At 38.2% G+C, this 13,397-nt stretch overlaps 1 protein-coding gene across 1 annotated transcript in view; it reads left to right on the forward strand.

Moving 5' to 3' along the window:
* The window catches only part of MTPAP (mitochondrial poly(A) polymerase), a 13,172-nt gene extending 3,193 nt beyond the window's left edge, over nucleotides 1–9,979 (forward strand). The window contains exons 4-9 of the mRNA XM_086862118.1: nucleotides 244–468; nucleotides 3,386–3,597; nucleotides 5,756–5,982; nucleotides 7,126–7,218; nucleotides 7,312–7,385; nucleotides 9,102–9,979. Coding sequence (XP_086718244.1) covers nucleotides 244–468; nucleotides 3,386–3,597; nucleotides 5,756–5,982; nucleotides 7,126–7,218; nucleotides 7,312–7,385; nucleotides 9,102–9,440 — 1,170 coding nt within the window. The 3' untranslated portion in view covers nucleotides 9,441–9,979. The remainder of the gene's footprint in view (nucleotides 1–243; nucleotides 469–3,385; nucleotides 3,598–5,755; nucleotides 5,983–7,125; nucleotides 7,219–7,311; nucleotides 7,386–9,101) is intronic.
* Nucleotides 9,980–13,397: the final 3,418 nt, after the last annotated feature.

Below are 13,397 nucleotides of genomic sequence, written 5' to 3' on the forward strand. Positions count from 1 at the left end.
TGTAAAGGTATTTATTTTTATTAAAAAAAGGTAACATTTTATTAGCTTTTTTTGTGAATGGTTGTCCTATATTAAAATAAATAAATTATTCATTTTAATTATGAAAATAATTTCTCTGTGTGAAAGAAACCTTTTTGAAATTTTGAAAAATAATCTTCTAATTGCATTGATATTAAATAGATGAAAATACATGTTGATAGAAGATGATAATTGCATTTTTACAGTGTTTATTTTCTGAACTAGATAAGCAGTCAGATGTGCATTCTACTGAATGAGTATCAGCTTACAGAAGAAAACATCAAGCTGCGATTTCTGGCCTGTTCTTTGGTTCGGGATTTTGCACGTGCATATTTCCCAGACAGCACGGTAAAGCCGTTTGGCTCTTCAGTCAACACGTTTGGCAAACTGGGATCTGATGTGGACATGTTTTTGGACTTCGGTGATACAGGAAAGCATGCTACAAAAATGGTAAGATTATGCTGTGCATCTTCAGTTTGCTGGATTTCTTCAACAGAGCAGCTCATTTGATGTTTCATACACTAGAATCAGTTTAATTTTAATTAGGTTTTAAATGGGTTCATATTATAGAGTGTGAACAAGTTTATTTGAATGTTTGGATCTGAAGACTTTCAAAAACTGAATGTGACATGGACGAGATCTTCTTTGCAATAGAAAGAAAAGGATTTGGTGTTTACATGAATTTTGTACTATTAGGGTGAATTTCACTATGAAGAACACTCTCCAAAATTGTTTCAGTGGACCTTCCCATTCTACTGTTGTGTTTTCTTCACTGTGGCTTCTGTGCTTCAGCCATGCTCTGTTAAAGCTTGGCTGTGATTTTTAGAGTCTTCCATGTTGTAAAGCAAAGTAAGTTTGTGCGTGTGTGCACATTTGTGTTTTGGTGGGATTGTCAGGTTATTTTTCTTACTTTAAGAGATGATTTCATGCTCCAGGAAAGGTACTGGATTAGGTACTGGGGTATATATATATGTATTTATAGGCACATATTTAGTGTGTGGAGGTGTAAAAGCTCAGGATGTGAGATAGTCATGGTGAATGCTTACAGGTCACAGATTATGAATGAATTACCAAGTAAGTGATTTCGTGTTGTGAAAACTTTTCATTTGTGTGGTGACAGATAGTTTGGGAAAAACTAGCTCTGTTTTCCTTAAAAGACAGTGGGCATAAGCTTTTGAAGATTGAAAATTCTCTCAGCTTTTCTGTACAATTTGTATTTTGCTGTGTAAGCAGCTTTCAAAGAAATATTCCCTTAAATGTATATAGCTTTTAGTATTACTGCAGTGATAAATCACAATGAAAGCAAATGTGTCTGCTGAAGAGAAGGGTCATCGTGTGTGTCAAGTCTTAAAATCTTTGTTTAAATAGTGAAGTTGCCTCTTAAATTTTGAAGGAATAACTTTCAAAATTAAATGTTTATTTTCAAAGCGTGTTTGGTGACTAGCTGTTTTCTTTAATATGTATACTTTGTGAAGATAGCAGTTCTGTTGTGAAATGTAGAGTATTTGACGAGTGAGTTTACTAGCGGCTGTGATTACCTATGAATGGCTGAGAGACTTACTACTCAGGGGAGACAAAGGGGAGGTAGCTTTAGTTACAAGGTGATTTAGCAGCAGTGGAAATGGTATGTTCTGGTTTCTTCATTTCTGTAGCCTTCCAGGAGGTGCCAGCAATGAGAAGGATCAGGCATTTCAGCACTATTTACATGAAATACCTGTTTTGGAGCCTTATGACAAAATGATTACTAATTGCAGTTTAAGAAAAGGGGCAAAAGTGGGAACATTATTTACCAAGACCGAAGATAGGGTTTAACCCTGGGACAGTTGGGAGATCAGTGAATGACTTAAAACAGGGCTCTGTGATATTTTAGAGTAGCAGTTTTAGTTAAAACGGTTGTGGTCCTTGCTTAGGTTACTGTATCAGTTTACCCAAAGGTAATAGTTTACTTTTAATAATAGTAATAGTTTAGTATTTAGTAGACAAAATAAGGGAAGAAGGATAGGGTTGGCACAAGTGTATCAGTACTTCATAACCCCTAGCCAGCATCAAAGCAATTAAAAGGTTCTTTTAATTGCTAAGAATATCATTATAAAACAGTCTTCATTCAGTTTTTGAGTGATAGGGAGGTACTGTCTGGAAAGGCCCATTGTGGTTTTTGTTAGAAATATAAATATCAACACCAGCCCACCTACAGGTCAGCTGAGTCCCCATCTTTATCTTTCCTGTTAACTGCCTCGATGCTGATAGTTACAGGCTCCTTTCAGTTAGAGCCAGCCCTGCTGTAGCATGCAGCTACACAGCCAGATGGGATCAGGGACTGCTGTCCTGGCATGTTCCACCACACCTTGGTGCTGACTGGAGTGGAGTGGGATCAGTCAGCTCGGTGATTGCCAGAGAGACTCAGAAATTCAGCCCCTGAAGTAACCTTATGGGAAAGGTTGCAAGGTCTGTAACTTCTGAATTGTTTCACCTGTCTGTGAGCTTACTAATTTGTGGACAAAAAAATGACGTGCTCTGTATCTCAGTTACTGTTGGATGACTGTGATTTTATTTGTATAGTATGCATTCACCCATGACATGTTCCAAGGGAGAGGATAAATCAGTGTCAAGTATTGGATTAGCAATCAAAATTAGCTGATGTCTTAAAAACACAAGACTATAAAGAAAACAGAGATTTCATAAGTATTTTATTGAGGTAAAAACTACTAATATAGCGAAACAAAATACGAAGACCTACAGAGAAGTTAATTTCTGATATTAGAATATATCTTCACAATATTTTTGTCTTCCAGGGAAAGTACATATGACCTGAAGTGATTATTTTAAGTTTTACAGACTCATATCTTAATTTTGAAGGATTAAGTAATTTGCATGCTAATTTCTTTTACTTTTTTAAATGAAAAAGACTTTCCTTACACTGCTACTTGATTTACTAATAATGCATTTTTTTTTGAGGCTTTGACATAAAATTACCAATAGTTTGAAGTTCTTGGTAGTTCGGTTGTGTTGCCCCTCTGTAATTGTATTGTCCTCTTTGCAGTCAGAGCATTTATGCTCTATTGGTAATTCCAGAATTACATTTTTTAGCCAGTAATGGGATGTAGTACTAATACTTCTGTTAGAACACTTAGTTTTATAATAAGTTCATTACTATTAGCCTAGAAAAATGGAATCACCAGATAAGAATGTAAAAGAGAGAGCAATATGTTTTTACCTATTTTAAATTCATTGGACTGCTTTGAATAATTCTTGTCTTTCAGTTCTAGTTGTACAAACTCCTTTGCAAATTGTGGTGGTCTTTCAGAAGTATTTTTAAATGTCTTTTTTGTTTGAGAGCTAACAGCTTGCTTTTAAAATTCTGTGTTAGAAAAAAGGTCCCTTTGAAATGGAGTATCAGATGAAAAGATTACCATCGGAAAGATTAGCAACTCAGAGGATTCTTTCCGTCATTGGAGACTGCCTTGATAATTTTGGTCCTGGGTGTGCGAATGTACAGAAGATACTCAATGCCCGCTGCCCTCTAGTGAAATTTTCCCATCAGCCGACAGGATTCCAGTGTGATCTGTCAGTGAGCAACAGGTGAGACCTGGTTTTAAAAAGTTTGCAGAGAATTCTTAAAGTGTGCTGAAAACCTGTAATATCAACTGTTTAGTCTTCTCTTTACAGTGTACTTAACAAATGTGAATATTGGCTCTGAAAGTAAAAAGATATTTTTTGACTTCTAGAGGTTAGAGTTTGATATCCTTAAGTTGTCTTTCTCCAGCACAGGAAACACTTGCTAGCTGAAGCTGAAGACTGAAAAACCAGTCTATGGAATAAGGTTGTCTTTTAAAACTGGAAAGAAGGCAGTCAGTGTTTACTAGTCATTACTTTTCTTTGCCGTATATACAGCCTTTCTTGGTTGCTTTTCAGATTAAGCGGCTCCAGGATGTTGATTTTTAGGCATTTGGCTTCTAGCTATCGTGGTGTCCTTTCCTTGTTGTTAATTGCTTACATACACCTGTTTGCTGGGAATTTCCAGGGCGCCAGGTAAATCCCCGCCTCGGGACCCCAGGGGAGCGTGCGGTGTTCCCGCCGCGCGCGGCCGCTCGCAGCGCTGCCCGCTAGGGGGCGCCGGCTGCCCAGGAGTGCCCTCAGGGCCCGCGGGGACCGCCCAGCGCAGACATGGCAGCGCCGGCCCTGGCTGCTTGTGCCGTCCGTGGTTTAACCAGAAATAACCCCCTCTCTCCAGTAAACAGCGCTGGCATAAGTGTTCACATAACCAGAATGAGTTACTGACCCTTTTCATTGTTGCTGGGGAATATAAAAATAGGAGTGATAATTCTTCAGGATACCAATGACAGGAGCCAAGGGAATGGCCTGAAGTTGTGTCTGGGGAGATCTAGGCTGGATATCAGGAAAAGGTTTTTCAGAGGGTGGCTGAGCCCTGTAAGAGGCTCTCCAGGGAAGTGGTCACAGCACCAAACCTGACAGAGTTCAAGAAGCTTTTTGACAATGCTCTCACACAAGGTGTGACTCTTGGGACTGTCCTGTACAGGGCCAGGAGTTGGACTTTGATGATCCTTAGGAGTCCCTTCCAACAATTTTGTGATTCTGTGATATGAATTTAGTGCAGTTTTGTGATTTGTCTGCATCAGGTACAATCAGATCAGATACACTCAGTTTTCTGAGTCACCCAAAGATCTGTTTCAGAATATGCAGGAGTTAAGGCAATATTGAAAAAGTTTCTTACAATTAATTTACTTTGCTATATGCAGCCACAGTGAAATTCAGCATGTAGTTCTGTACAAGCTTCCTTGTTACTCACTGCTGATAGTTTGGCTGGTTGGGACTGCATGTCTGGTCTTGTTATCATTTTTACTAGAAACAAATCTCTCTGGACGCATTAAGCACCTCACACTGAAATTTCAGGAGCCCAGGTGTTAAAAAATCTTGACCTACTGTCCACAAAAGGCTATGCTGAATTTTTAGAACACTTTAGGCTAAAACTGATCCAAAGCAAGTTTTGCTGTCATACTGTACTTCAATTTTTTTCAACGTTTTCTTGCCCTCACATTTGTACAATACATGAATGGTTGTATAACAGCGTGATGAAGGAGATCAAGAACTGATCCATCTGAAAACCTTTATCCTTCCAAATTAGTTGTTTTTTTCAGCTCGACTAAGCAGTAGTCATTCAAAAATTACCAAACTGACTTGTTTTGTGGATTTCATTGTGTGTCTGCACTTAGATTATTTTTCAGTGCAGTATTTTATTACTTTTTAAATAAAACAGTGAAAGAAGTTCTAGTTGTATTTTATTACATGTTAGGATAGAGATATTATCTAATGTACCTCAAAGGCAATTGTGGCTAAATTATGCTTTTTCATCTCAGTTCTGCATAGTTTGACTCCACAGTACTTGATGATGTTTTTTTATTTGGGTTTTTTTTTTCCTCCCACTGTGATGTGGAACGAAGAAACAGGAAACAGTGCAAATGCACATTATTTACCCAGAACCGTGATGTATCATTCTTGCTATGGAAAACTACCAGATATTTAATCTTGGACAATTCCAGGCATTCCAACCCAAACCATTCTACTATTCTATGATTCTCCTCTATTTTTCAAAATGTGTGAAAGTTGTTTTTTTTTTTTTTTTTATTGAGGCCCCATTCTCTTATAATGAACAAAGAACACTGCATCTGATATTTCATAATTCTGTCATCATTTACATGTCTTCCCATTTCTTCTTCAGCATTGCAATAAGAAGTTCAGAACTCTTGTATATCTATGGCAGTCTTGATTCCCGTGTACGAGCATTAGTGTTCACCATACGATGTTGGGCTCGTGTCCATGGACTTACAAATAGTGCTCCTGGTACCTGGATCACAAACTTCTCTCTGACCATGATGGTCATGTTTTTTCTGCAGAGGAGATCACCACCTATCATTCCAACACTAGACCAACTTAAAGAACTTGCAGGTAAGCACAGCAGTTTCTGTTTATTGCACATATGTTTTATCTAAAGTGATAGATAAATCCAAGCAATTTCTTTATGCTCTCAGGTACTAATGAATATTATGCGTGTTTTAAGTTTGAGGGAATATACAAGTTTTACATGTATTTTTTAGTGAAAATAATGCATCTTTAAAGGTAAAATAAATCCCTTTTCAGTACAATACTAATTCTATTTAGAGGGGTTAGACTCGTTCTGTCCCTTAGATAATTAATTTACTTGTTCAGTGCTCCTGTGTTGAATTTTTTTAAATTTTGTTTTTTAGAAGACTTCTAGGATCTTGAACATTTCTGGAATTAAGGATTTTGTGCAGACTGATACGATGTGTATTGTTTTATAGCTACCAAATTCTTAAAAGAAAGGCTGTGTTTTCTTCTCCCAGTTCGTAATATCCTTGATACCGTTCAGGCCCTTTGCAAATCGTTCTTGTATCTGCACAAACAAACTGTTCTGATGGTTTCTTACACAGCATTCAGGGTGTGTTATCTCCAGTGAATTGTATGAAAGCATAGAGAATCACACCTCAGGTTCTTGATTCCTTACTCGTGTCTTCTGCTTATTCATTTGATTCCTTGGAAACTTTGAGTGCTTGGTACTGGAGAAAAAAAGTCTGTGTTCAGTTGCTTTAAAATAATTTTAAACATTTCCATCAGAACTGTGTAGAAATGTTTATACATAAAACATGTGTTCTGATAGTTACAAGAGTGTTCTTAATTCTCTGAAATTTTTCAGGAAAAGACAGTGGACATTCTGGGTCTGACTTTTTTTAAATCCTCATGTAGTCAGTAACCTCAGAGAGTTGTGCTGTTAAGTGTGTAATACAGCCCTCTATGCAGAGATACCCTGTTTGATACTTACTAGAAATATTTTCAGAGATATGAAGATATCATTTATTTCAGTCCTGTAGGTCCGTTGCCCATCTATAGACTTTTTCCTGTCAAATCTTTTACCACTTAAGTTGAATCTTAACCTGAAAGTTTGCTTGTGAGTTCCTAGTTTGATTTGTGTAATATGGTAGCATTGATTTCAGTTTTTTATCTGAATTTTATTAAATACAATAGCACTTTAATGTTTGTTACTTCAAAATATGCCCACAATTTTTCTTTCAGATGAAAAAGACAAGCATATAATTGGAAGATATGATTGCTCATTTGTTAGCGATTTAAGGAAGATTAAACCTACAAAAAATACAGAAACACTTGGTAGGTAGATCCTCATAATTTTTTTTTAATAAGCTTATTGAAAACAAACCTTTCCTTAATGTTACTTATGGCTCTTGTTCTTCTTTCCCTTAGATGTATTGTTGGGCGAGTTTTTTGAATATTTTGGAAACTTTGATTTCAGAAAGAACTCCTTAAATCTTCGAAAGGTAAATGGATTTTTTTTTTTAATTAATTGCTCATCATTATCAATCAAATCTCTCTGTCTGCCATTTGACAAACTACATATGCTAAACAGCAATTTCTGTCATTTTAATTATATATAAAAAATATATTTGTAGGGAAGAAACTGAGTCCTTTCTGTGAAGGAGGAGTGTTTTCCTCTTGGAGCCCAGTAACTTACAGTACCATTAAGAACATTTACAGTGTCATTACTTGGATATGCTGGAAAGCAGAAACTGATGCAAAGCTAGTGTGATTTTACTGAAAAGACCTGTAATAAAAGTGACAGTGTTAAAAAGTTGAAGCTATTTTGCTTCTGTGGGAGGAAAACTTTTAAAATGTCATGATGTCTGGCATAGCAAAAGCCTGTGACAAACCCTACGAGCTGACAGGATTTGCAATTAAAGTCGGGAGTCCAGACTCAAGCAGAGCCTACGTTAAAACTTACAGCTGAGTTCTGGGTGTGCTTTTGGCACTGCTGTTTTCTACTGGAATTTGTATCAGCCTACAGTAACTGTACTGCAACTCAGTAAGCAATGCCATAGCACGGTAATTCTGTGCTAGCACTTTGGTTTGCTTTGTATGCTTAAGGCATCCTATCAATCTGTGTGTGCATGCAGGTGTAATAGAAATACATGAAAATGTAACCTCTGTAACTCACACCTGTTCCTGCTGGGCTGCTTCCAAAATGGGGTTTCAGTGCCACATTACTGTGTGACCACTCGTTTGTTCTGTTTCCTGTTTGGGCATTGTGCATCACTGGCTGAAGAGCTCTCTTTCAGATTGATCCTAAAAACGGATTTATATAGGTGGAGAACTTCTGTTTGCTATTACACCTGAATAAAGCAAACAAAAACACATTTGGAGCCTGAGCTAGTCAGGCTAATCTGTGCTGCTGATGTTTTTCTGACAGTGATCTTGGCCCTGAGGCCAAGAGTATGTAAGGTGTATATAGACACTTCCTGGACCAGCATGAGCTGGTGGGTTCCTGCTAGAGCTTGCAGCGGAAAGGTTTGAAGAGGTGTTCTGCTACACAGAATCAGTCAGCTAAGAAACACTGATAAGCACTGAGATGGAAGTGCATTTCAATAACAAATTACATAGCTGTCAGCTATCTGTGTTGTACTATACCAGGTGCCTAACAGTGGACCATGACCTGCATAGCTCTGTGCTTAAAAGACAGACCAAACTGGGAGGAATTTCAGCCAAGGAAGCAATCTTATTCACTTACACCTGCACTGTGAGCTCTCTGAACAGTGTGGGAGGAATGGTTTGAACAGTTTAAGCGAATCCAATATTTTATCAAACTGTGCTATGCAGGTTAATATGACACACTGATGCTGCCCATAGGCAAGTGAAGATTAGGAGTAGGAGGATGCAGTAGGTGAGTTCTGAGGTTGGGTGGACAGCAAATGGGAGATTGGCCAAAAAGATAGGTTAAGCTGTAGTTGTGTGTTCTTTACCTTAAAGGAATTCTAAGTTGAATGTTGCGAAGAAAACCGCCACTGAGGGTTCAGAGAGCAGGAATCGTGCAGTCAGGTTGACAGGAAAATTAACTTGATTAATGATGACTGGGTGTTCTGTAAAACATTCTCTAATAGGTCAAAACACTTAATTCTAATGTAATAACTCAAATGATTTGTTATTTGCTCAGCCTATAATGTACATATGCAACTTTGGCTTTTTCTTTATGCTGTCTGCAGGGAAAGGAAGTAAATAAGCCTGAGTCGTCTCCTCTTTATATCTGGAATCCCTTTGAACAAGACCTTAATATCAGCAAGAATGTTAATCAGCCACAGCTGGAGAAATTTGTAGCTATGGCCAGAGAAAGTGCCTGGATTTTACAGAAGGAAGATAAAACTCAGCAAATGATCAATAAAGAACCTTGGGGACTGGCAGCTCTACTGATACCATTTGGAAAAAGTAATTCCAGCAAGATGAGGAATAGGATGAAAGGAATAGGAAGTGAAACAATCAGAAGCCTCTTGGACTCTTTAAAGTTAAATAATGCAAACAGTCAACAAAAAGCAGTGGGAAAATGACTTTAAGCACAGAAACACAATAGCTGATATTCTGTTTAAGGAATTGAATGTGACACACAGTCCATAGAACATTACTTTTAATATTTCTATTATGGGGAATGGAGAATCAAGCAATCTCTGGTTTTCATCGTGATAATTTTTGTACAGGTCTGCTTTCTGTACGTTTTTCTTCTCCTTACTACTCAGTTTCCTTCTGTTTTATGAATGAAAAATATTCAAATATAAGTTTTACAGATGCATTTTGGAAGTAGCCTTCAGTTGGGCACTCTACTGTAAAAAAGGCTGATGGGAGCAGTATGTGAAAAAGCCTTTGGGAATTCTCTTGGCTAGCATACAAATGATATGCTAATTAAAAGCTCAAGAAACAACCACCTTTCCATGAAACCGCAGTCTGGAAGAAGATGAATGTGTTGGACCCATTGTTTCCAATCCAGTCGTGTTTTGGAAGCCAGTAAAACCAAAGTGTGTGTATCTAGTTTTGCAATTGTTTTCCATTCATGTAGATAGTGTCAAGACAAAATAAAGAGGATGGAATTAGATAGTTGGGTTTGCAGTTTCGTAAAGCATTGCACCACCACAGCTCTCCTAGGATAGTGCCACTGTTTTGTGTTGGAAAAGTGGGTTTGCTCTTGTGTTTACCACCTGATTTCAGATGTCTTTAGAAAACTCTGCTTTGTTTTCTCTACCCAGGACTGGTCTCCACCCACGCTTGTTTCTTATTTTGCCTTCAGCTTCACTTTAAACCTGTATTTCAGGTTCAGGCAGGGGTTCTCGAATGCTCTTCTTGCTTCATCACTCTCCCCGAAGTTGCTGCCTACTAGGTGACATCAAAGCATTCCTGCGGAGGGATCTGTCCTGTGCAGAGATCCAGAGAATCATGTATTATGCTGGAGTCTGTTCCCAGGTTCCAAAACCTTGCCTTGGTTTTCAGATATTCAGTAGAACAGTGACTGTTGCCATTTCCAGATCAGTTGGATCAACAGAGTCAGTGCTTTTTGTTGACTTAAAACATTGAGTGCTCTTTGCATCTACCACAAAAAGAAGTCTTTTCAGAGGAAGGGGTGGGGGAGAAGGAATAAAATGGGAAATGGAGAGCAGGCAAATATCAAACTTTAAAAGTACATTTGGGAGTATTTCACCTGTGCAGTTTGAGAGCCACTCATGCATTAGACTAAACGATAGCACTGTTAGCAATTCCACAGAATGTTTTCTTCATTCTTAACAGAAATTCTGTAAAGGAAATTACTGTATTCAGAGATAATATAGATGAAACATCAATTTTATGATAACTTTCATTTTCAGTATTTTCACATTATTTAATGTTGACTGGTATACTTGTGTAGACATTTTTCTAATGGCTTGATCTGAACAATTTTTAAGTGTGTTTTCTCTTTTCTCTGATATATTTATTATTTATTGGAAATACTGGGGGCAATAATGCATACTTCCTTGTATGCACTTGTAAAAACTGGGCAAGGAAAAGTATCTTCTAGCAGTTGGCAAACTAAAGGGTTAGACCTTCAGGTCAATTCCATAACAGTTTATTTGGAGTTTAAAATAATAATCTTTTCTGATTCATAAATGTTTTCTTAAACAATGACTCACATAGTCATTATCTTGGTTGCTGAAATTAATTCTCATATTAACTTCTTCAAGACTGAGCCTTGAATTTGAAACTTAATTTTCTACCTAAATCCTGGTATTAGAACTTCTTTTTGGAGGATAGTATGAAGTCTACTGCAACTTGCTATTGGTCCAAGCACAAGGCCTTTGATAGCAAACTTGGCACAGATTCTGTAAGGAGCCTGCTGCTACCTTGATCTTTACAGAACCTAGAGGTATATTGTCTACAGTTTAAACAGGAATATACTGTCTAGCTTTTTGAAGATTAGGGCAGTACTCTTTTGAATTTTCTTTATTTTAGATTAACCAAATGTGTAATAGTATAGTAATAAGAATATGGGTTACCAGGGACAGAAGCATGCAGCAGAACTGTGGCAGTGTGTACTTAACTGCATTATATTCACAGTGATCCACTGACATAGTAGGAAAGATTTTATATGAATTTTGACACATAGATACAGGACAGCTGTAGACAAGTAACAGTGAATTTTGTATTTTGTTATATGGTTGAGCCATGCTGAAGCCCAAGCTTCATTTATAAATGGTTATAGATGTTCAGGCTGCTTAATATCCCTTAAAAGGCAGGGCAGAACATGGTTACTGTACATGCAGCGCCTTGCAGCATCACTTTTCTGTTTAGACTGCCTGTCCCTTTTGGGAATAGTTCTGAACTGTTGTCATGACTGCAGGCCAATTTCTGAAAAGAGCAGAAAGAAGCCAAAAGCAGTGTTGTAGCAGTGGAATGCACAGGTTATTTTTTCAGATATCTACAAGTCAAGGGAGCTGGTGACCAGGCGCTGAAGCCTAGAGGCTGCAAGGATCAGCTCTCATTGGTGATGTAAATAAACTCAGCAGGCAGCTTCCCTAAAAGAGGCTGTAGCTGGAGGAGGTGGAGGGCTGACCATGAGCTTCCCTATAAAGTATGAATTATGTCTGGGGAAGAACTGAATGAAACTGAAGGCACCTGTGGGAAGAGAACCAAGACTTAAGGGGATGTATTTATGAAATCAAGAGATGATATGATTATAATTTCCTGAGGGTAGCAGTCTTACATTGAAAATATTTAGAAACCATCAATATGGTTCTGTCACTGAAAACAAGAGCTGGATGTATGTCAGGAAAGGACTGTGATTATGATCTAGATTTGAGAGCTCATTCATGTGCTCCAGAAACATGTAAACAATGTCTCTGCAAAAGCAAGGCAGTAACTTTCAGTTACTTCTCAAACTTGGTCATGATCTGCTGTATTGTATGGTGGGGTTGTTTGGGAGGTCAGATAAGGAACGCCAGTGAGTTAAACACAGTTTTGCCCCTCTTCCCCTTTTCCTTGCTGGAAATACTTTTTAGTGCAAGTCTCATATTTCCCAGCTCTTAAATGGTTAGGAACACTGAAACATTCGGAAGTTCCTTGTCCTGAGAAAATACACTTTGAGATACTAACTTCAAAGTTAACATTTGTTGCCAGGGATTTTTATTTTTATTTCCCTAGATGTTTGATGCTCACAAGTGTTGCAGGAATAGGTTCTGCTGCAACTGCCACTGTTCCTCATTCCTCTAAAACTTCCTGGGAATCTGCAGCTTTGGCCTACAGTTAACTCCTGGGTGAGCATCCTAGTGCCATGCTTGTGAAGACACAGTCACAAAACAGACTTCTTGCTACAGAAGTAGCAATCCTGTCTTGGTTTCTGTTCTTGAGTCTTGGAATCACAGCACATTTCAGGTTGGGAGAGAACTCTGAACCTAGTCCAATTGCCTTCTTAAGTGGTATCAGCTGTGAGATTAGACCAGGACTTTTTATCTAGTCAGGCCTTGAAAATCTCCAAGGAGATTTGGAGACTGTGCAGCCTGTTCTAGTGCTTGACTGTCCCCATCACCATGGTCAGCTAGGCTGAAATGTGCTGCCCCATCATTGTCGCTCTTAGTGGCTTTTTTTCTGATCCTGAAACATGCTCTCAATCAAAATGCTGTCTACAACAAGTGTTCAAGCTGTTCCTTCATACAAAAAGCCCCAAGTCTTCCCTTCTTTCCCTGTATCTCCAGAGGAACTCATATCCATCCATCACAATGCTCCCATCACATGCAAGCCCTCCTACCATAACTATTATTCCCACAGTGTTGTAGTAACAGCACAAGGAGCTCTAGCTCCTCCTGCTTGTTTCCCAGGCTGCCCCACATTTGTATCTGTAGATTTTAGGTGGGTACCTGTTCATAAGGTTTTATTATTGAGGTCTCTTTTTATTGTTCCTGTCACACTGTGTCCTTTTCTCTCAGTCCATGTCCACAAGCTGCCTGGCATAACTGGGGGTTATGGTTGTCCTCTTCATTGTTCTAGCT

The sequence above is a fragment of the Cyanistes caeruleus genome, chromosome 1, assembly GCF_971803275.1.
Source record: "Cyanistes caeruleus chromosome 1, bCyaCae1.hap1.1, whole genome shotgun sequence".
Lineage (NCBI taxonomy): Eukaryota > Metazoa > Chordata > Aves > Passeriformes > Paridae > Cyanistes > Cyanistes caeruleus.